General features: G+C 41.4%; 2 protein-coding genes across 8 annotated transcripts in view; one reads left to right on the top strand and one right to left on the bottom strand.

The window, feature by feature from the left end:
* Positions 1-2,026: 2,026 nt before the first annotated feature.
* Positions 2,027-22,853, bottom strand: HNRNPR (heterogeneous nuclear ribonucleoprotein R). 7 transcript variants are annotated; one of them, XM_083455293.1, is made up of 11 exons: positions 22,691-22,818; positions 14,971-15,139; positions 12,856-12,974; positions 12,259-12,366; positions 10,638-10,751; positions 9,241-9,417; positions 7,481-7,616; positions 6,398-6,603; positions 5,397-5,546; positions 3,474-3,595; positions 2,027-3,308 (listed from the first exon to the last, which is right to left on the bottom strand). In XM_083455293.1, exons 2-11 carry the CDS (start codon positions 15,125-15,127, stop codon positions 2,699-2,701), a joined length of 1,899 nt encoding a protein of 632 aa, XP_083311419.1. In that variant the 5' UTR covers positions 15,128-15,139; positions 22,691-22,818; the 3' UTR covers positions 2,027-2,698. The 7 variants fall into 7 exon arrangements, with proteins under 7 accessions (XP_083311419.1, XP_083311418.1, XP_083311423.1 ...); XM_083455292.1 differs by having other exon boundaries at positions 14,971-15,136; positions 22,691-22,811; XM_083455297.1 differs by having other exon boundaries at positions 22,652-22,761.
* RPA2 (replication protein A2) overlaps positions 9,423-23,346 on the top strand; it is a 160,705-nt gene continuing 146,781 nt past the window's right edge. Inside the window, exon 1 of the mRNA XM_083456008.1 lies at positions 9,423-9,428. The gene's annotated coding sequence lies outside the window, so the exon portion shown is untranslated. The remainder of the gene's footprint in view (positions 9,429-23,346) is intronic.

Raw genomic sequence — 23,346 nt, 5'->3', positions numbered from 1 at the left:
AGACATTGAAGCAACTGCTATAAATGAGTGATCAAATATTGAATTCCATTTCATGATTCCGTCCCCACCTTGAAGAACAAAGGATTGATATTCTTCTGTGACAGGGTTTTTGTCCCTCTGAATTGCTTTGCTGAATAAAAGGTCAAGGCACAGATGAAGCAAAATATATTTTGGAGTGTGTTTTTTATATTTAATTTTTTTTGTGAAGCAAAGTTTCTTAAAGCCATGAATGTCTAATTAGATTGTGTTCTGTATTTAAATTGAAACACAATTGTCCTCTTCATAGCGTATACATACCACTAAGATATCTGGACAATACTGCTGTCTTTAAAGATGGAATTTATAACAGATGTTTGCGGACAGGTAGGATGGCTAATTTTGTATGCAGAATTTGCTACTTGAAAGAACTTCCAGAATTTAGTTGCATTTTGGATATAAGAATTTTACAGACTTGGCGTTTGGGCAAGATTAACAAACACATCACAAGATTCCTCATTATGCACAAGCACATGTGTGTGTTACATTTCCAAATCTTTCTAGATTCTGACATAGACATTTTCACATCAATACAAAATTGCTTTTTACCTCTCTTGGCAGTCCTTGTGTATGATCCATCATAAAGGATAACTTTAAAGCCCTTTAGGACATGGGCAAGTATTTTAAATTGGCTCAAATTTGGTTTTACCAAATAGTGTTAAGCTGTGGAGTTGATTGTCAAGCACTTGGATGAGTGTGTGTGTTTGTGATTTAGGTATTAGAAAGCCAGCCACTTCTACTAGACCTAAAAGCCAGATAAGCTTCACAAGACAAATCCTGCAGCTTTACGCAGACAAAACAAAGACATATTATATGACCAAGAGCTACAGGATTTTTTCTTTTATCAGAACCATGGTCAATTACTGTTACCATAGTACCCCAAATATCTGGCTGGACTGAAAAGCCATTTTTACAAGGTTTTCCTTCCTCAATGAGTCAAGAACTACAAACCCACGAAAATTATCTTCCTGACTCACAGCATACAAAATTGTAGGAAGAACGAACACTGTTCGCACAACAATGTAATTCTGTCAAGCAGATGATACTATTGGAGGTTCAGACAAGCAGCTTGTTCTCTCCCAATGACTTGTTATTTTTCACTATGTTCTAATCAAAGGCAAACTCATAAATTAGGGGCTAATTATTTATTATGGATGTTCAAGTTGGCCAATCTGATCTGTAAATTTAAGACCTTTGAATTTATTTCCTAGAATGCAAGTGTACTTCACTGCAGTTTAGCACAGTGCAAAAGATGCAAACAGGTAAAACATCATAAATTGAGAGTCAAATGAATATTAAAAATATGGCAAAAATAGTTTGTACAAAAAGTTCTTTAGACTCTGAAGATATCTCAAATCAATGGAAATTTGAGCTTTAAATCATTCATTCAGAAGGGTGTAAAATCTAATATTATAATCAAATTAGCAATTCTGTTATCTGGAGCATAAAATATTTATTTACATTTTCACTGTACTTTGTAAGAATTTACAACCATTCTCATATCTTTGTTCAAAGCAAACAAAAACAACATTAAAATTGAGCACATAATTGTCTGTTTTTATGTTTGCACACTATCAAATTGAGTTGAAGTCATTAGATGTTATCCATATTAGTAACATAAAAACAGGATAGGTTTATTGACTGCCTTCCTACATGAAACTTCTCATATATCCAGACAGTGGGACTTAAAATCATATGACTAAAAACAATTTGCACAAGTTTACAAATGTACCTGAAGCTGTTAAGAAAGCAACCAATTGAAAGTTAAATGCAACTAGATTAGATTAACAATTATGAAATTTCAATTTGATGCTATGATTAGACCTAGCTCTGACTCATATGCCACAAGTGCCAGATGTTGGAAATTGCAAGAAATTTGCATGAATTTGATCACTCACATAGGCAGTTTTTTTTTATATCTAAAAAAGATGTTTCTTGCAAGAATTACCAATAAAATGTTTTAGGACACAATTGAATTTGAAATAGGTAATGTTTTGAATAGATTTTTGAGTTTTATTGAAATCTTACATGAACAAGAAGAAATTGGAAATACAATCACATCAAGGAACAAATTGCCACGGATTTGACGTTTAGGCCAAACAAATTTTGTAGGGCAGATTTTCAAAAAGGTGTGAAGTTATAACAATTTAAAAACACAGTTAACCTACTTCTAGGAATGCAAAACATACAGTCATGTTATTTTCAATACAAGAAAACTTAATTTTGTTTTAATTTCTTAAAACTACGGAGACAAAGTACTAGCTTTACTTTATGTACAGCATATGCCTATGTAGTCTATTCCAAATCCAAAAAAGAAAAAGGAAAAAATGAAACTGTCCAAAAACAGAAGGTCTGCAAAATCATGATTTAACAGTGTCGCCCATCCTGCTGATAAACTGCTAAAATGAAGCCTAAAACGATAAAAAGCACTGTCTCCCAAAACTGTGTTTGGGAATTCTGCAAGCTCAGTAATGTCCAAGTGCATTTATGAGAAAAGAAAAAAATAATAAAAGACTTGAGTATATACACAATAGAGTGATTCTTCAGCCCAATACAAATGGCAGCCAATCACTACTGAAGGATGAAACATTAATTTTTGGAAGGATGTAGAGCTATAGCCAAATTCTATCTTTCCAATATTCCCACGCCCTCCTTATTTGTCTTACTTCCACTGTTGCCCATACGTATCCTGATAAAATTCCTGGTTGTCATTATTGTAACCATAGTTACCGGCATAGTCACCACCTTGCTGAAGCGGCTGCTGAGCGATGGGTTGGGAGCCCCAGTTCTGCTGGTTGTTGGTCTGGCGGCGCTTGGAATCCGGTTGGTTGTACCCATCAGCCTTTCTCTTGCCTCCCACGTTGCCCCCACGGTTGCCCCTGGCTCCACGAGCACCACGTCCTCTCTGCTGCTGGGCAGGACCCCCTCTCCCACCCCTGGCTCCTCTTGGTGGTCCCATTGGTGCCCCCCTCTGGGAATAGCCAGCTCTACCTCTTGGTGGTGGTGCTCCCCGCCCCCTAGGTGGTGGAGGTGCGCCTCGCCCACCCCTTCCTCCTCCTCTTCCTCTTATAGCATAGCCATCATCATAGCCGTAGTAAGGATCTTCATAGCCACCACGGTAGTCATGATAGTCATAGCCATAGTAATCATCATAATAATCTTCATAGCCATAGTAATCTGGGGGATAGCCATAGCCGCCTCTCCCTCCACGCCCTCGGCCTCTAATTGGAGGTGGCATACGAGGTGGAGGGTAGTAATAATAATCTTCGTACCTAGTGAGCAGGAAAAAAGCATTAGCATTAGTTCATGCTGCTTTCTCAATTTAAAAGTTCAAGCGGAGTTCAGCATGCCAGATTAAAGTAGATTTTTACTATGTTGCTATCAGACAGAAACTCCCGTCTTTGAACTACAGTACAGTTAATGAAGTTAACACTCACGCAGTACTTCTGGAGGCTTGTCTGGCAGCCTGGCGTTCTTTCCTTTTCTTATCTGGAGGCTTAGCTAATACTATTTCAATTTCTTCCCCCTCTATCTCTTTTCCATTCATTTCGTTCATGGCCTGTTTGGAAGGGGAAAGAAGTTTAAATGCCATTCTACAGAGAAGAATCCTTCAGGATTTCCCACCTTTCCACTCTTCTAAGTTCTGATATTCTCATGTCCATAGTAATTCCATTTCAACACAATGCATATTTACATACTGAATGTTTTATGAAGTGAATCGCTTTAAATTTGCCTGGGACAAGAACAGAGCACCTGTGTGTCTACTCTGGTGTAGGAGAGACTTCTGTAACAATGAAGAGCTACTACTAGCTCTTTGTTTTAAAACAGGGCATTGGACTAAAGGCTGAATACCCTTTCTGGAAGGAAGATAAGACAGTCTCCATTTGTGTTTCACAGTGAGAAACACTTTTTCTTGCTTGAGCTGCTTTTAAAGAAGGAGAAGTCTGGAAAGCAAATACAGTGGTACCTTGGTTCTCAAACGCCTTGGAACCCAAATACTGCAAACCCGGAAGTACCGTATTTTTCGCTCTATAAGACGCACCAGACCATGAGACGCACCTAGTTTTTGGAAGAGGAAAACAAGAAAAAAAATATTCTGAATCTCAGAATCCAGAACAATAGGGATTGCTGTGCAGCGAAAGCAGCGATCCCTCTTGCTGTTCTGGCTTCTGGGATAGCTGTGCAGCCTGCATTCGCTCCATAAGACGCACACACATTTCCTCTTACTTTTTAGGAGGGAAAAAGTGAGTCTTATAGAGCAAAAAATACGGTAAGTGTTCTGGTTTGCGAACTTATTTCAGAAGCCGAACATGCTCCATTTTGAGTGCCACGCTTCCGTTTTGAGCGTTACGCTGAGGTCTGTCTGTTTTTGCTCTTTATTTTACATTTTTGTTTTTGTGGCTCTTTGTTTTTGTGACTGTGTGGAACCCAGTTCAGCTACTGATTGATTGTGTGACTGCAATACATTGTTTATTGCTTTCATTTTATGGATCAATGGTCTTGTTATATAGTAAAACTCATGTTAAATTGATGTTTTAGGGGTTGTTTTTAAAAGTCTGGAACAGATTAATCCCTTTTGCATTACTTTCTATGGGAAAGCACACCTTGGTTTTGGAACAGACTTCCAGAACGGATTAAGTTTGAGAACCAAGGTACCACCGAAGAAGAAGCGGGACGAAAAGATTGGGGGTCTTTAGTGGGAGGGGAGAGAACTTTTTTAATACAGGGCAGCATATGCTGTTTAACATATGCAATGTGAACAATGCACTGGTAAAACCTTTCCAACGTCCGGGGGGGGGGGGGTGAGGGAGAGCAAGAAGATTTAAATGGAAAGTATCAGACTAGATGAACCAATTACAGTATTCAGCATTTATAGAGCATTTTTAGAGGGTTCAAAGCATATACGTTGGATTGCATCCAATACCATGCTTGTACTCCTCCTGCCAGTATGCCCTGAAAAACATCTCCTGAAGTTAGGAAAGAGGCTCAAGAAAGGCATGAGATGTGAGGTTCAGGCTGTAGCGGGAGGGAGAAGTCAGGTAGAAGCTGACTGCAAAAGCTGACTGCAACTACCATTTTGCTGCATAACGTAGGTCTGTATGCATCACCACGACATCAAATGAAGAGTTTTCCTTTGCCCATGCAGTCTGAAACAGGGAAAGGAACAGCAAACTCCAGTTTTGGCTGGGAGCTTTGTTTTCATCTACAGTGCACTTAATGTTATATATGACCTCATGTGCTGGGCAGGTGGGCGTGGCTTGGGGGAAACGACCTCACAGGCTGAAAGAGGATCCTTGCCAGGCATAATCAGGGACTGTTCCCCACCCACTGGCCTAGATAATGAAATTGTGCATACCTACCTTGACCGCTGCCCCCCTATCTTCAAAATGAACAAAAGCATAGTCTTTTAATTTCTTCACTCTTTCCAGCTTTCCAAATTCTGAAAAGGATTTCTCCAGTATTTCTTCCGTCACTGTAGTGGCCAAGTTTCTCACAAATAAAACTTTCACCTGTTAAAAAAGGGGGTGGGATTTTGATATCAGCTTCAGAAATCCAGTAACTCTTACAATACATGCTTGCTCAGATGCAAGAGTGCACTAAATAACCATCCAGGAAAAGATGGCTTTATCTCTGTATCACAAGAGGCGTTAATTTTATCACTAAAACCGAAACAGCAACTAACAACATGGACCACTGACAGCATATTTCAGTGTTGGCTTCTGAATTAGGCCCCCATCAACTTTTACTTTCAAGATTTCATTTAAGAGATACAGGCACAATTCCATGTTGCTTATTTTTTGTAAGATTCCCAGGGAACGGATGGCATTGACCAGCATCAGTACATTAACCCTACTGCCAGGTGGAGGAAAAGCATGGATGTACCTGGAATTGTATACTTCAGTAATTCTTACTTCACCCCAGTACTTCAGTAATTCTTACTTCACCCCAGTACTTCACCCCAGGGAGGGGGAAAGGCAAAGTATCATCGCAGACATGGCCACCCTACTGTAATGGCAAACTACTTTTGGCTCAAAGGGCTGCATGTTCATTTTTGGCCAAACCCTCTGGGGTGTCCAGGTCAGTGATGGGCGTTGTCCCCCACACCTCAGTTGATGCACGCCAATCAGCTTAGGGGGATGTGTTATTGGCCCCTCCAGGCTCATCAAATGATTGATCCGATGACTGGGGAGAAGGCAATTCGTATCCCCATCAGGGTGCTGGGGTCCACCCACCCAAGCATAGTGTCTTTTTTATTTCCTTTTTCTTGCCCCCCCCCCCAAATTTGTGAGATCTTGGGGGATGGGATCTGTGTCCCACCCTGGAGTTAGTCACTTCAGCAGTACAGCCTTTGCTCTATTACCTTTGCCATGACTTCTGGATCTGGTTCCTCTACAGGGTCAGCCCATTCCACAGTAACGACGTTTCCCCAGACTTTTACTTTCCCACTCATCAGCCGACGCCGAGCTTGAGCAGCTGATTTGTGATCCTCGTATTCCAGGAAGCAGAATCCCCGATTCTTCTTTTTATCATCAGGTTGGTGATACAAGATTACATCCACTAAACCCTCTGTAAGAACAAGACACCTGGATGTAACACAGAAGCCTATTTCTGGCTTGAAATGCGAACTGGAATGCAGAAGCTGCAGCATAAGCAGATCAAGTCTTCAGCACACTCAAATGATGCAGTGCCAGAATACACACACAATTAAGTTCTCCCTTCTCTAGGCACTGGCTCCATCGACTTTTGAACATAAACTTACTTCTAGTATGAGGAGATGGTAGAAGTAATGTTTCTTTGCCCAGCACTCAAAATCTGATCCAGGGCCGCCATTCCTCTTCTTTTATATGGCCTCCCAGGTTGCAAGGTCTGCACCAATGACCATAAAGATGACACCATCTACCAAATCTAACACCATCTGGGCGGAGGGAGATTCCTCCAATGAAATGGCAGCGCTCCAAATAGTCAGGGCCGTCTTACCCATAGGCGCTAGGGGTGTGGAGCACCCAGGCTCTTAGAGGTGCCAGGCTGAGAGTCTGGGGCCCAAGAGCTGAGTCCGGGGAAGAGCCCACCCGTCGGTCAGAGTGCCACAGCTGGCTCTTCTGCCGCAGGTGGCTCTGCACCGCGAGTTCGGGGGGTGACCGAGCCAGTGAGAAATGTCTGCTGGAAGTTCAAGTAAAATGCAATTTAACTGCACAGCCACTTCAAGCTGGATGCCATTCAGGCCCTATGAAAAGGAACTGGGTGGTGTTTCATAGGTTAATATTGTTTGGTGTGTGCATTTTAAGTGGTGCCTTAGAAGGGTTTATATTCTGAAAGGTAGAGGATATAACTGTACTAAATAAATTCAGAGTCTTAACAGGCATGTTTATTATCAACACTAGTCTGCTTGTTTCATGAGTGAAATGTTAATGCCTTACAACACGTCATATGCTCAACTCCTTACCTGTAACTTTGCTGAACTCTTCTAGTATGTTTTCCTTGGTCTTGTTTTTTGGAATTGATCCAACGAACAGCCTGTTGTTTGCCACAGAGATGCATACGCCAAGGTGTTTACCAGGACGGATTTCATAGTTGTCACACTGAAAAGAACGTTAAGCTGAACACTCATCTTAAAGTTCCAATTTAATGGTACACAGATCAACAAACTCTCCACCTGCTCCAGTGGGGAAGATCTCAAAATAAAATGCTATCTACTACAAAAAAAGCTTCATACCTGCATCCCACTTTGGAAAGATTTAAGGTTTCCAGTAATCTAGCTCATTTCCCAATAATAGGCGTTTGCCAGCTCAAAATACACTGTCTAAGGAGACTTCTCAGGTTTAAATCCAGCCTCACAAACTTCAGGCTAGATGTCTGAGAAGCTCACAGGCACAAATCTCCTGTTTCATCCCAGTACCTGGTACTCAGGGGGACACTGATTCTGAACATGGAGGTTCAGCTTCTTAGCTATCATGGTCATTGTTATTCATAAATGTCTCTATTAAAGAACTGTGTACGTTAGTACAATTCACTGTAATGTAGCTCTGAAGGCTATCTTCAAAAGAAAGATGCTCCATTCCTAAGCACATCATCTACTGTTACTTCACTATCGATAAAACATCCTTTTTCAGATCAAGCAGCCTGGACTCGGGAGATTTTTATGACAGTGAACACCCCAGAACTTATATAAAGTCATCACTATTATACTTCCATTTTATTTTCAATCCATTTCCCAAGTGTGAATTTTCCTTTATCGCTGCTGGTACACACTAACATTTTCAGTAAGCTTTCTCCTTAAGAAGGGTTTTTTAAGGCTGTTACCAACAATTTACAATCCATTAGTGTATCAGCGAAGTTAGTATTCCCATTTACCCACTCAGTACATCACTCAAGATGCTCTTACATAGCATTTCAGCTTCTGCTCTGTTTGAAGAGAGCTTTTTATGGAACAATCCAATTGGTACTTACTTGGGAGTAGGTCCTACTGAGAGTAAGTCCTACTGAACTCAAAGGAACTTACTTCTGAGTAGACTAGTTTAGGATTGTGTTAGTGCCCGATTGGTAAACTCCTAATTTGCTATTATCTGCACACTTAGCTAACTCACCAATTAACTGTGCCTCCAGTTAATTTATGAAAGATAAATACCATCAATTACAGATCAATTACAGATCCTTGGGGACCCTTCTCTGTACTTGGAAAACTTCTCTGTACTCAGAAAACTATCAGTTAATTTTCCCTTGCCCCTTTTTAGCCAGTTTTATCCATGATTTGGTCCCTTTTCTATCAAACTTTAGAAGCTTCAGTGAGGAACCAACCATCCTTACCTACAACTGCAAATAATTCAAAAAATGTTAACCAAGCCTTTGCAGATGCCTTGCTATTTCATGTTTTCAACTAAAATTTACCTGGGCTGAAAAACAGCTATCAAGGAGGTCTCAATAATAACTCTGTGTCCAAGGTCCAAAAGGAGAACTCAAGTCAGATTCATCCTGCAATTTTCCTTATTAACATCAGATGGCATGGTTAAATTGAGAAGTGCCTTAAGTAGCAGCAATTAATGACTAGTTGTTTATAACTAGCTAACTGCTAATTTATAGCTCATGACTGAGTGATCTAGAATACTATGGGAGCCCACCTGCAAAGAAAGTATCTATGAGTTACAGTTTGTGACCACAGCGAAATCATTCCATCCTCCAAGATATATAGCATAGCATAGTAATTACCAATTTGACTGCTTCTTGTGCTGCATCTTTACTACAGAAAGTGATGAAAGCGTAGCCTCTGTTCTGGCCAGAGAGGGGATCCATCATGAGCCGCAGGTCCCAAATTGGGCCTGCCTTCTCGAATAGTGGTACCAATTCATCTTCATACAAATCCCTAGGAATTTTACCAACAAAAACCTGGTGAGGAAAAGAAAAAAAATATTTTGTTTGTTAGTAAATGACATTTGAAAAAAATAATTCTTAATTCAATTAAGAAAAACGCAATAGATTTGTGTGAGGTGATATTTCAAAATGGTTGATCTTCCTTTTCAAACACTCAGAACAGAGAAGCTCCCGCTCTAAGCACATGGGCCGCTGCCTAGAGCTACTTTAGGAATACCCTTTCTTTAATCCCTGCACACAACACAAATACTGGCTCAGTTCAGATGTAACAGGGAACAATGGTTTCCCACTACACAACCTTGGGCTTATGCACTTCCCCTGCTTCCCACCCAAAAGGACAGCAAAAGCTTCTGTTTTCAATTTTAAACTAGCCGCAGTTCCCTGTGATGGCGAATTTGTGGAACTCTGGTCATTTAACCCAGCGGTGGGAACCATTTTCAGTCAGAGGGTCACATTCCTTTCTGAGCAACCTTTTCAAGCGGGTGAGGCCAGGAGCCAATAGGGGCAGTCCAACTGATGGGACTCTTACCTTCACAATAGACTACATTCCAGTCAGGTAAAAGTCAGAGGTTTCTACACACACATTTCTCCATTCCCATCCAGGGAAACAAGAGGAATTATCATAGTTCAAGGACTCATTCCAGCTAGGCAAAAACACTTGGGAGGGCATGGAACACGGTCAGGGAGAGGTGTGGCCTGGGGAGAGTCCTATGGGCTGGAAAAAGAGAGGCAAATGACCGCATTTGTTCCCCACCTGCTTTGTGAACAAATCAGGATTTGAAACCTAATTTGATCCTGACTTGCTGTCACTAACCCTAGTTTAAACAAACCACAGTTCCAAGTTGGGCTGCCACGGGGCACCAAGGCTAGTTTAAAAATGAAAGCAGAAGTTTCAGTCTCCTATTTGCAGGGGGGTGCGATGAAGAGTATGTGAGCTCATCGCTTACCGTAGCTCAAAGCTGCAGTGAGTAAACCGCTGTTTTCTATTACACCTGGAGGGCCACAAGTTAGCCAAATGAACAACAGGTCTGAATATTACTGCAGTTAAAAGACAGGCTTTCAAAGTGTTTCCTGTCAAAATTTGGTTGGAAAACTCAGCTTAACAATTATTTTCATTATAGCTAAAACTAAATAATTAGTTTTTAAGTCTTATTAGATGAAATAGGCAACCATTGTTAGGTAAGGACAATCTTTATGTATCTGCAATTTATGTGCAGCAGTATGTACATACAAACCTCTGTGCCGATGCCAGGCTGGGATCCTGAGTAGACCGTATCTGGAGGGGGGCCACCATACTTCCGCTGGCCTGTAGTCACGTCCAAAGTATAACCAGTCCTCTCTAGCAAAGCCTGAATAAAGGATGAAGAATTAGAAGTAGATGTTTTCATCGCACAAGTGGCATTCAACAACACATTCTTTACCAAGACAGAAAAACAAACCAGAAAGAGCCCCATCCACAGAACCTCTTGCATATTCTATCTATCTATGTATGTATCTATCCTATACACCACCCTATACCCCGAGGTCTCAGGGCAGTTCACAACAAGACCACAACGTATAAAATCAAACCAAAAGCAGTAACCCAATAACCCCCCACAAAAAGGCCACATTCTAAAAGGGTGTTGGATGTCAATAAGATCAACCAAAGAAGAGTCTGGATTTGATATCCTTGCTTTATCACTACCTGAAGGAGTCTCAAAGTGGCTAACAATCTTCTTTCCCTTCTTCCCCCACAACAAACACTCTGTGAGGTGAGTGAGTCTGAGAGACTTCAGAGAAGTGTGACTAGCCCAAGGTCACCCAACAACTGCATGTGGAGGAGCAGGGAAGCGAACCCGGTTCACCGGATTACAAGTGTACTGCTCTTAACCACTACACCATGCTGGCTCTCAGGCCTGGTTAAAAAGGAACATTTTTGCCTGACACCTAAAGGTGTATAATGAAGGCGCCAGGCGATCTTCCCTGGGGAGAGCATTCCATAGACGGGGAACCACTGCAGAGAAGGACCATTCTTGTGTCGCCACACGAACAACTCGGTGCTGCACCCAGCTAAATGAAGTGCTCTTCCTCTTGTTGCTTATTGTGACCACAGACTAGGCGTATCCAACTAAGTACTACTCAGAGTAGGCTTACTGAAATTAATGGCTAGGGCTGGGTAATACCTGCTTGCCATCGTTGTAATACACCGACAGCTAAACATTGTGATATGGTGGTATATTACGATGTTGGAAAGAAGGCGGGGAGGAGGAAGGCAGTTGCCGGCCACAGAGACAATTAGTGTCACTGTGCACAGCTTCTGCCTCTTCCAAAACCGCAGCCACCTCTTCCAGTGCACGGTGCATGGAGGAAGGAACCCAACCATGCAAGGAACAGGGCGAAGTCGCCTCCTCCTCTAAGGCAACAGAGGAAGGCTCACAAATGCTCCGTCCGTGCGCCTGCATCAGCCGCAGCCGCCTTTGCATGGACGGGTGGGGGAGGGCTGCCTCTTTCTCCCAGGAGAAAGAGGTAGCTTGCACATGCTAAAGTGATTGAGGAAAGAAGCGGCCATCGAGTCCCTGTCAGGGAAAAGGGTGGGGTATAAATTAATAAATATATAATAATTATAATAATGGAGGCACGTTTTTCTCCTATATATAGATAGGGCTCTTTTGCTATTACGCATTTGCAACAGTCATGATTTTAACTATTTAATGTCATACAAGCCTTCCCCCCTCAATACGATTCTTTCCTCCAGTACAAGTCCTTAAAGCAACATCAGAACAATGCAATTAATTACTTAAATACAGAAATATCTACATAGAAGTTCAGAAGAACCTTTATCTGTTCCCCTGTACACTCAGCATATGTATACATTACCTTAATCTTTGCTTCATCTGGCCCCTTTGTTGATTCTTGTACTTTGCTTCCTTGTTTCTCTCTCTGTCTGTAAGTCTTCATAACTCCACATAAAAATGCACTTTTGTTCTGCAGATACAATTTATGACATCATTCAAGAGGAAGGCATAAAAAGAAACCTGAAGCCATTGAACCTTGCATAACACTCAACTGCTGCAACTTTTGACAGAACTAAGTAGAGTGCTTTAAAAAAAATAAATCACTTTGTACAATTTATTTAACACAAACAACCACTCCATTGAACACCACATCAGGCCAAGGACTCTGAATATGAGAGTCTTTTTACACGCATGCAACTCTAGACTTTATCAGTGCAGCCCCATACATGTCTACTCAGCAGTAAGCCCCACAGAGTTGAATGGGATTTCCTTCCAACTAAGGAAACATAGGATTCCAGCCTAAATGCAGTGTTTGAGGGGTAAGGTTGTCAAAAAGACACAGTGCAGAAGAGTTCAGAAAAAAGTATGACAACCATTGTTGGTGCTTGTTATAGTCATGTTAGAAAGAATGCTACATTTGTGAACCTATTTCTTCACACCACAGGAGCTCTTACCTTACCTGTACATGCGACAGGTCACTTTCCTTAAACTGCTGTAATACAGAGAGGGCTCCTTCTTCGTTAAATTCTCTAAGAGCATCTATTGCTCTCTCATCAAGATCAACATAAGCTACCAATCCTAAAAAATTAAAAATAGAAAATAGTTACAGATTCCCATTTAATTATACAGAGGCAATTTCATTCAAAAACACTATTTTATTTTGCTAAATTTGAAGTAATTTGAGCTCAGTACATCAAGGTAACTACGGCAAACTAAAAAGTTATATCCAGAAACAAAATTGTTTGAGGAACTGTGTGGATATTCTGCTGCACAAAGCAACACTACATATCAGGGTTTGAAACAATGAACTCTGGCTCACATTCCCTTTTAGGATATTTCTTTAAGATGGAGCCATTACAAACGATGCATAAACACTACATAATCTAACAACAGTTGTGCTACAGCAGCTATTTGAGCAACCTACAAAACCAACTTCTCCCCTTCAAAAAAAACTAAAGTGAAAAATTATCCCCATTTCTATAAAAAGGAGATTACAATGAATGTTTTTTACTACAGATAAATACCATTTTGCCACAACTTTCCAGCCAGTGACATTATTTCAAGCCCTGTTATGTACATCAAGTACACTAATATTAAGCTTACAGGTGCAGACCCACATACAGTAGGACCAGTTCTGAAGCATAAAGTACTTTCTTTTACACTAAAGTTAATAGAAGTTTATGAAAAATGTAGAAAATTTCTAATTCCATCAGTATTAAATGGTAAGGTGCTGAGATATTTGTACCAACTTCCAATAACTATCCAGAGTGTTTTGAATACTTCAGGATTTTAAAGAGCACTGAAAACATCTTTATTCTCTATCACACAGAATAGCAGTGCACAAAGACTGCATTTCAGAATTGATCCTGAATATTGGAAGGCATATTTTGTACTGGGACAAAACTCAGCAGAGGTTTTAAAAGTAATGAAGTTCAGCCCCAAGTTTAATTATAAAATTAGTTGTAGCGAACACTACTAACAGACACCAGTCGGGCAAGTTTAACCATGAAAATTGTTGTACAAATATTGTTGAATACTAGGTAGTAAAATGTTTTAACATTAATGCACTTTCAAGTTTAGATAAATGTCAAACTCCTCATGACACAACCTCAGTTGCAACACATTCTAAAATCCTGTACATGCATTTCTCAGACACCTACACTCAAGCCACTAAGTTGTACATCATCATATAGCACCGTCTTAGAGAAGTGTCTCTCTAAGGAAATAAAAACTATCTGGCAGGCACTCATTGGGACTGTCATTCAAGACAGATCAGCCACATGAGTCAAAATATCAACATAAAGAAGACAGATATGGTATTGTTTTGAACTGCCTTACATAACTTTTGGAGTATTTTAGGGGGGAAAGATAAAGCAGATCTTGCCACTGAAATATTTGAGATAAGGGCATGAAGCAGTTCCATTTATATTTCTAAATATATTCACAACACGCATACTAAAGAGGAAGAGGAAGTTTCTATTTCACACCCCAATAAATATGTGTTTCCTAAGCAGAACATGTGTTCTCTCTCTCTCTTTAGAATACACAATAAGCCACTTGCTCCATGCAAGATAAACGTAATTCAAATAATAATTATTAATCTGAACACATCAGTGTAATTACTGATATGGACTGAAATATTCACTAGGAGCTGGACAAACATGAAATTCACTTACAGACTGGAATTCAAACGTAGCCCTAAGTCAAGCAAGCAAGCTATTTCCCTCAATAAGCCAAGCACCTATTGAAATATTAAGTGTTTAACACAGTAACTATAAATTGGTGATGGTAGAAAGGTAGAAACAAATGATTATTTTATAGAGGAAACTTATAATTCAGTAAGCTGGAATGTCCACTTTTACTTGTGTCTATGAAACAGTTAAGTGCCCTGATGACCTAAGATACTGTCAACATGTCAAACCCAATTTGACCTCAAAGAAGTGAAAGCAGCTGTACATTCAAAGCTACACAGTACAAAACACAAGTAAATTTTTTCAACTTTAAAACCTAAAAATTTGAAAATCGTTTGCCTTCACTTTCATAACCAATCAGAAACAAGAAATGCATATTATACCTGTCTGAAATATTTCATCAAGTCTCTCTGCCACCTTCTGTGGGAGGCCTGCCTCTATCAGTGTCTTGTAGTGTTCTGTGTGAGTTACACTGGAAGTATCCATTGGTTCTTCCTCTTCTTTTAACTGTACCGCATTACCATTCACCTGATTAGCCATTTTATTATGCTGCTGGAAAAAATTCAGGAGCTATATTACATAAAGCCAGAAATAACTAATTTGTAGGACAATGCATTTATCTAAACTAATTTGTAAACATGCTGCAAGTGACTTGAATTAAACCTATTATTTAAAGCCTTTAGAATGCAGCTCACCTACATTAAATAAGTACAGTTCTAAATACTGTGGAACATGTACATGGAATAGCGCACAATTTTAAGCACTTCATGTACATCAGATCTAATTTTGATTTTGGCATTAATTTCTGTGATCTTAGTGGTGGGGAGTATACTGAAATGCATGAACATCTGCCATTATTACCCTGGTCTCAAAAAGATTTTAAGTCAATGTGCTTAATACAGAGGCCTACAGGGCAGCTTAATATGCAAATGTCAATACTTGCTTTCCATCTTTCCCATAGTTTTCTGGCTTATTTCCATACCTTCCTTCAAATCCTGTTACATAAGAGAAGCCATGCTGCTTTAATGTACACTAGTTGCCAGAACACTTTTAAAAATAAAATAAAAAACAACATGCCACATTAGGTTTTGCACAAGTGGAACAATCGATAAACGAATTGCATGTCACATACCAGCAAGATGAACTTGTATTAAATTCTGCATATCATAGCACAGCATGTTATTCCAGATATTAGAGTTTAAATGAAAGGTTTAAACGAAAGGCAGCACCTTCAATTTTCCATATCAGTGAGAAAGACTTGATGCGAAAGTCAATAAGACTGCAGAGATATGAATAAAAAAAAAGTAGCACTATCTTCTCAAACAAATACTGAGGTATTTTGCCAACTTATTTTATGTGTCTGATTACAAACTGGTGCTTAATATTCAGGCATGACAGCACAGGTGATATAAACAACTACTTAAGGAAAAGGGCTGGTTGACAGTGCCATATTAGCAGAGGCAAAGCAATCTTGATTTCACCAGAAAACTCAGTAAGACATATGAAACAAAGATTTTTTAAAAACGTTTTAAGTGCAGAACACTAAAACTAGTCCTTCAAATACTAGATACAACTTTAAGATAATCATCCAATTAAAAGCATGCAATACAATTAATGTATCAAAAGCAAGACAAAAGATGTCCCACTCCAGAAGTTTTGCCATCAAAACATTTTAGTTCAAGGTCAATGAGTACTTTAATGGGCTATGACCATACTGTAGCTTGTGCAGAATAACTGGTACACTATTCCATTTTTGTAGCAGATGCCACCAGACTCGTTTCTACTACAGACTGTATAAAATCCCTGAAATTTTTGCTACTGCATGTTTTTGAGCACATGTCCTGCTTTAAGACCAAAAGCACAAAAAGCTTTCAAGCTGAACAAAACTGTTTTGGTGATCCACAAAACCAAGGCCTTCTAGTTTATTGAGGTTGCTCCTTAATACCTCTGCACTTACATGAAAAGCAGCAGTGGTGCATGAAGAGACAAAACCCCACAAAGAATTAAGACCAGTTGCTTCTTAGCAAATACTGCACCCTGAACACGGGATTATGATGCTACAAGTTTCCCCCAAAGAATTTCTCAGTGGTTAGTCTGGTTATATTAAACCTCATTTCCCCCCCCCCCTCAAGTGAAAGCATGTTTAGAAGTGTTACATCCACACTACATGCAGCATTTTATGGGTTCCAGTTCTGCTTTGTCACGTGTTACTTCCTTTGCGGGGAACACAACACCGAAAAAAGTAGGTCCGTCACACACAAAGCCATTTTTCTAATGAAAATTGTATCCAAGCAAAGGATAGTGGGACAAATGTAACCCATCTTGGGAGATTCATTGTTTCTAGATACCTCATCTGCACTATACAGTGAACCCTTAGGTTACGTACCTCTTTGGATATGTAATCTTTGGGTTGCGAAAGCAGCAAACCTGGAAGTATTTTTCCGGGTTTCGCCACTCGCGCCTGCGCGGAAGCGCTCTAGCACGGCATGCGCAGAAGTGGTGCCTCTGGTTACGGATTTTTCGAGGTGCGCACAGACCCCCGGAACAAATTAAATCCGTATCCAGAGGGCCCATTGTATATTTAAAACAGCATCAGACCACTAAAAACAGCATCTTCACCCTAAGACTCCTAGTTTATTAAGGATGCTGAGAGTATTTAGGAGACCCCCCCCCCCCGGTACCATCACAGAGTTCCAACCTCCAGGCATCCTCTCTTCCCATAGAACTCTGTGAATTGTGGCTCTCTAAAGGGAATAGAAGTCTACTAACAACTCTCAGCATCCTTAACAACGTACACTTCCCAGGATTCTTTGGAGGAAGCCATGACTGTTTAAAGTGATATAATACTGCTTTAAATAGAAAGTGCAGACGGGACCCTTCGTCTGATCACAGGAACTTGGGCTTGATTATCTCCAACAATGAAATGCCAACACTACCAAAGCAAAGACAACTTGAGGGATATGGAGATACGTAGCACCCAAACAAAAATTAACACCACCTTTGCTTCTTATTCTAAATACTGTCGTTTCAAAGCACTCTCCTCCAACAGAATGTTCATATAGCTGACATTTATAAAGATTCTCAGTGCACTTCAGTACATCTCTCAAAGGCTTGAAAAAGAATACAGAAGACACAAGCATGTCTATCAATGTTTTAGTGATAAAAAGATGACTGGTTGATTAAGATATTTACAGATAAGTTTAGTTACCCTATGTACATAGAATTCCCAGAAAATACTTCAAGGCCATTCTAATTTCTCTTCAGAGCTGGTAGCACAATGAAAAAGAAACTTGGCCCTCCTGGACAGAGCTTCGCCTTTCTGCAGACAGGTGTGGGTTCCACAAGGAATCAGAGTCTGGAGTGTTTATGGGGAAGGGTTGGTTGGTTCATATTTTATAGAACTACTTAGTTATTAACATTATTAGAAATATGCTAATACAACTTTATTAGCAAAGCAGTAACCTTGCTGAAGCTAAACAAGTCTGGGTTGGCTCAGTGGATGGATGAGAGACTCCATGGGAATCCTATGTATGCTGACTTTTAAGTGTCACAAGAGAAGGAAGGTAAGTGTACTAAATAATCTATTAAGAAACAACAATATATCAATCCCAAGGAAATGACACCTTCACCACAGTTCAGTTTGTTACACAAATTACTTAACAAATATTCATGTATGAAAATTATATACAGTATAAGCAGAATGTCAGAACAAGCAAAACTCAAGATGTGTCTCCATATTTTACCGTTCTATTCTGCATGCAGCTGTGGAAGAACTGCATACAAGCTTTGACACGAAGTAAGCTTTTGGGACCAGGGAAATCCTTTCTGGAGGAAATGTGATTGTACCCCCCCCCCCCCCGGGCCATGCTGATAACATTCAGGCACCAAACTGAAAACATTTATGTCTAGGCTTTTGGAACACAGTTGGTATGGAGCCTAAATCTTTACTGTAAAGTACTGTTTATTTTTCACTACATGGCATTATAGTTCTTCATATGGACAGCTTATGATTTAAATTGCTTTATTGTGTTTGTTTTTTATAGTTGCTGTTAAGACACCCTGACCTTCTGTAGAAAGATGGGAAGAACAAAAAATAAACTAACAGTCACTGTGCAATCGAAACCCATCAACAAATTCACATGATCCAGTACTACTATTGTTTTTGAGTTTTACCTTCACAACTCACTATAATGGACTCATTCGCATTGAATTTACAAATGCAGATAAAAAAACATTCAATAACACAGTTTATGATCCAATACAATTAGTTAAGAATTTTCCTCACACATTTATCAAGCTTCTGTTCTGCCTTTCCATAAAAGGCATAAAATTTCTTCTGAATATACCAAACTAAGGCAAACTTAAAAACTAAACTATCTCGTTACACAAATAATTACAGAAACTGGGTATTTACCAGGCTATTCTTCTCAGCCTTCTGCTCTAATATTAGTACTACCACCACCAAGCACAGGTTGCTGCAAATACAGCAATGCATATAACTAAAAGCCTGATGCTATGCTCAGAGGTCCACAGATTCACTCATCGCAGTTACCATGGCAACCACCCATCTTCCCTAGACTCTGACTTCACATTGCGCTTTCGAGTCACTAAACTTCCAAAGCAAGATAAAGAGACTTACCCTACCTCCCGCTGCCCCAAGTCTGGAACTCAGGCTAAAGGCACTCAGAATGCCTCTAAGGCACAGTGTGAAATCAAGGGTGAGACCCTCCCACCTATTAACCTTATTCCAAGCTCGGTCTCCTACACTGCATGACACTGTGTAGTGTCAGAGATGGAGCACACACATATAGACACTCTGTGCAGAGGGGTAGGGGTGGGGCCAGGGTTGGAGGTGACCATAAATAATGGCTGGCTACCAAAGCCCCACATTTGCGGGCTCTTCCCAAACACTACTTTTTTGCTTTCACCTAGGCAAAATAACCTGCATCTTATGCTCCAGCCATCACTCCATGCAAGAGCAGGGACAGGGGGTGGCACTGTGGTCTAAACCACCGAGTCCAGGCTGGGGTGTAAAGTGGGGTGAGGTCCTGCTGCTTTATCCCAGCTCCTGCCAACCTGGCAGTTCAAAAGCATATCAGTGTGAGTAGGTACTGCTGCGGCAGAAAGGGAAACGGCATTTCCATGCACTCTTGCACTTGTCATGGTGTTCTGTGAACGGTGCACCAGAAGCAGTTTTGTCATTCTGGCCAGATGACCTGGAAAAGCTGTCTGCGGACAAACACCAGCTCCCTCGGCCTGAAAGCAGAGGTGAGTGCCACACCTCATGGTCAAATTTGACTGGACAACCATCCAGGGGTACTTTACCCTTTTACCATGCAAGATTCCTTTGCACTAGTACTTGGCTGATATTCTGTCAATGCACGTGTGGCTTTTGTAATGCCCCTGTGAGATATATTTGCTACCCTATTCTATGTTCTAGCAACCTGCTCCAATGTGTTAGACCAAAGATTTGTGGAATGACAGCAGGACAGGGCAGCTGTATGAGACATACTGAAGAATCTTCTTTTGACCATGAATGTTGTAAATTCTTATGTGCAGAATAGAGTATATGTGCTGCTTATCCTATGGCCCCCTGCACTTGGATATTAGTCTTATGCATTTAGTTCTCATTCACATTTCAAAAGTGTAGCCTTGTACTAGTGCCAGTTAGGGTCCCAATTCCAGCATCCTATGCAGGAGGGCCAACTAATTTTATGCCTCCTATACACACAGTTATCCACTTGGAACTGCTGCAAAGCTTTATAGTTCTATGTGTTGAACTGGGCTGCCCAAGTTCATTGCACTGGTGTAGGAACAGGGCTTACAGACACACTAATGCAGGGCACATCCAAAACAATCCTAAGCTTGTTTGCACTCAAGTCCCACTGTATTCACCATGGGTTGCTTCCTTAATTGTGACCCTAATCAGCTCAGTTGCTTCCTGACATGACTATGACTCAAGAAATAAACTTATTCTAAGATTATAGAATAACATTTTACACTAGAGTAATGTGAGGTTTATTCTATTTTAGTGTTTCTATTTTTATACCAAGCAAAAATCTTAATACAGTAAATTATCCTAAAGTTTGATCAATAGTTAAAATCAATTAAAATACGCACACAACCAACAGACAACATTGTTCTTACACTGGAATTTTATATCCTACTTCAAGAGAAGGCAAATAAGCAAAACAGATTTATTGTTTTGTAGCCCACTAGACTCTACTGAAATTTGAGAAATGAGAGACATGTATAGTGCAATCCTATAAAGAAGCAAGTCCCACTGAGCTTAATGGGGCTTATTCCCAGGAAAGTGAGTCAGTACAGAGTTGCAGGATTGTAGCCACAAATACTGATCTATAATAGAAGCTAAATTATAACTTAAACCACTGCAGTACTACTGACACCCTTATACAACTTCTGAAAGAGGATATAGGTATGACAAAATGCTATGACAAAAATGTTACAGACTACTGTTTAGCAAACTACATTAAAATTATTTGTGTATATTTTTTTGTAACTGAAAAGTTATTCAGCAAGTTTCCCCACTCCATAGCAAGTTACTGTACTATGTTTTTACAAGCTAACAACACAGCACAGCTGCAATCTTTGTATGTGGAGTTTTTAAATCCCTTCTAACACACATCAAGATTTCAATGAGAGTTTCAGAAATAACCCAGTTATTTTCTGAACTTAAAAATGAAAGCCATAGTTCGCAAATGATTCTATATGTCACCACAAACTCACAATAAACTCTACACTGTCTCTGCATATGTAAAATAGGTATATATACCTACAATTACAAGTCACCTGGCAGAGTAAACCAAGTATTATCACACACACTCAGGATGGACCACATACCTAAACAGGACATTGAAGTAATTCCTGAAAATAGCACATGCTGCAGAAAGAACTTAGCTAGCCTACAGGTCGCATGGATGGTGCTACAAATACAGTAACTTCACAAGTGTAGTACTGTTACAGTTAAAACATTCCACCCCATTTCCTCTACCATCAAAGTTAAACAAGTATCAGCAGCTGTCAACAGCTCCTATGGTAGTGTCACCAACCAGAATTCCCAATTAATCACTGTCTTTCACAAAGAACAAAGAACCCTTACCACAACCAAATCTGATTCTGACAGCGCCACGAAAAAGCACTGTGATAAGTTTCAAATCAAATGGTACTTGTAGGCGGGGCAGGGATATGCTCCATTTGCAAAAATAAAAAATGGGGATGAATCCAGGCTCCCCTTAGGAAAAGGAACATTTGGCGGATGGGTTTTTTTTGTTTGTTTTGTTTTTAAGGACAGTAACTCAAGGCACATATGCTCGGAAGCTAAAAACCGTGCTGTGTTTCCGCAGGCCGGCGATGCACAGGAATGCAGCCCTGCAGCTCGATCCCCGAGTTACAGCTTCGCCCGCAACTTTAAAAAGCCCTGCCGGCTTCCAATGGGACTCATTCCCGGATTTCAAAAGGTGCCTAAGGCTTATCCGGGAGAAATATTATGCCCGCCGGCCTCAACTCTCCAAGCAAACACCCCTTAGGGACCACGACATTCAAGGCGGCAATTCGCAAACCGGAGGAGGGGGAAAGGGAGGAATAATAATAATAATAATTTCCATTTCTAAGGGAATGGGAACCCCCTGCAAACACGCCAGGCGCTCAAAAAGGAATCGCCGCATTGGTTTTAAACGCCCACACACCTTCTTCCTTCCTCCCCATCCCAGGTCATGATAACGGGGTTAGGCCTCCTTCCTTTTCCCATTCTCCCTCTCCCGGAAAGCGGCGGATCAGGGCCCTCCGCACTCAGCTGAGGAGGCGCCTCTGGAGGGGGGGGGGGTCGCACGCAGCCGGGCCTACCTTCCCCGCCCCCACGTCGACGGCGCGGGGCCTGCACCGCCCAGGCGCATCCCGCCAGGCGCGCCGCGGCCACAAAAGGCGCCTCGGAGAGCGCGGGCCTGGGCATCTCTCTCTCCCCACCCCCCGCGCGCCGCCGCCAACTACGAGAGCGCGCACACCTCTCTCCCACCCTGCCAACATCCCTTCTCTCCCCCCGGTTACCGGTTCCTCGGCCAGGCGGGCCTTGGCGGACAGACTCACCGGAGCGGGACCTGCGCGGCGCGGCTTGGAGGCAGCGGCTGCAAATGGCGCGCGCTCCTCCTCTTCCCTCCCCTCATGGACGGCGGGAGCGACCCCGGCAACGCGAGGGGTTTCCCGGAACTGTTTCCAGGGACTGCTCCCCGGCGTCCAATCCGGGGGAGGCGTTTCGGAGAGGCAGGCCGGAGACTCTATCGGCGCCAGGAGGCGGGAGCAGGCGGAGGGCCCCCGCGGCCAATCAGAGCCCGAGGAGAGCCCCGGCCAATCCGCACGGCTGGGAAAGCCATGGCGCGCCGGTAGGGTTAGGCGGGGGAGGAGGTGAGGGGGGGGGGAGAGGGAAGGAATCCAGCGCTTAAAAAAAAGAGCGGACGATTCCCGCTTTTTGTAGTTCTTTTGCAGACAAAGGAGGCTCGCTGGTCGCCTGGCTCTTTCAGCCTTGCGAAGGCCTCTCTGTTGAGGTATCTGGCGGTACTTCAGCCTGGACGTCTTTGAAGGCTCCCTCTTGAAAAACACACAAAATCAATCCCTTCACAAGTAAAAACCAAAAACAAAGCCTAGTTTCGCAAGAAGTTTAGTACAGATTTTTCTCTTCCTGACACGCTCCTCTTCTAGATTTAGGGATTTATCCTTATCATTTTATGGGGGCGCAGGTGTATTTC

This window comes from Podarcis tiliguerta, assembly GCF_965153285.1.
Source record: "Podarcis tiliguerta genome assembly, chromosome: 8".
NCBI classification, from domain to species: Eukaryota; Metazoa; Chordata; class Lepidosauria; order Squamata; family Lacertidae; genus Podarcis; species Podarcis tiliguerta.
The sequence above is the reverse complement of the archived record's forward strand: the minus strand, read 5'-3'. Positions and strand labels throughout refer to the sequence as shown.

What these genes read in the sequence shown, in the direction of transcription:
- HNRNPR (XM_083455293.1), bottom strand. Translation starts at nt 15,127, where the DNA reads ATGGCTAATCAGGTGAATGGTAATGCGGTACAGTTAAAAGAAGAGGAA. An exon ending in CAGATGAAGCAAAGATTAAG is followed by an intron (nt 10,752 to 12,258) that starts GTAATGTATACA and finishes TCCTTTATTCAG; the next exon opens with GCTTTGCTAGAGAGGACTGG. An exon ending in ATAGGGGGGCAGCGGTCAAG is followed by an intron (nt 3,596 to 5,396) that starts GTAGGTATGCAC and finishes CCTTCCAAACAG; the next exon opens with GCCATGAACGAAATGAATGG.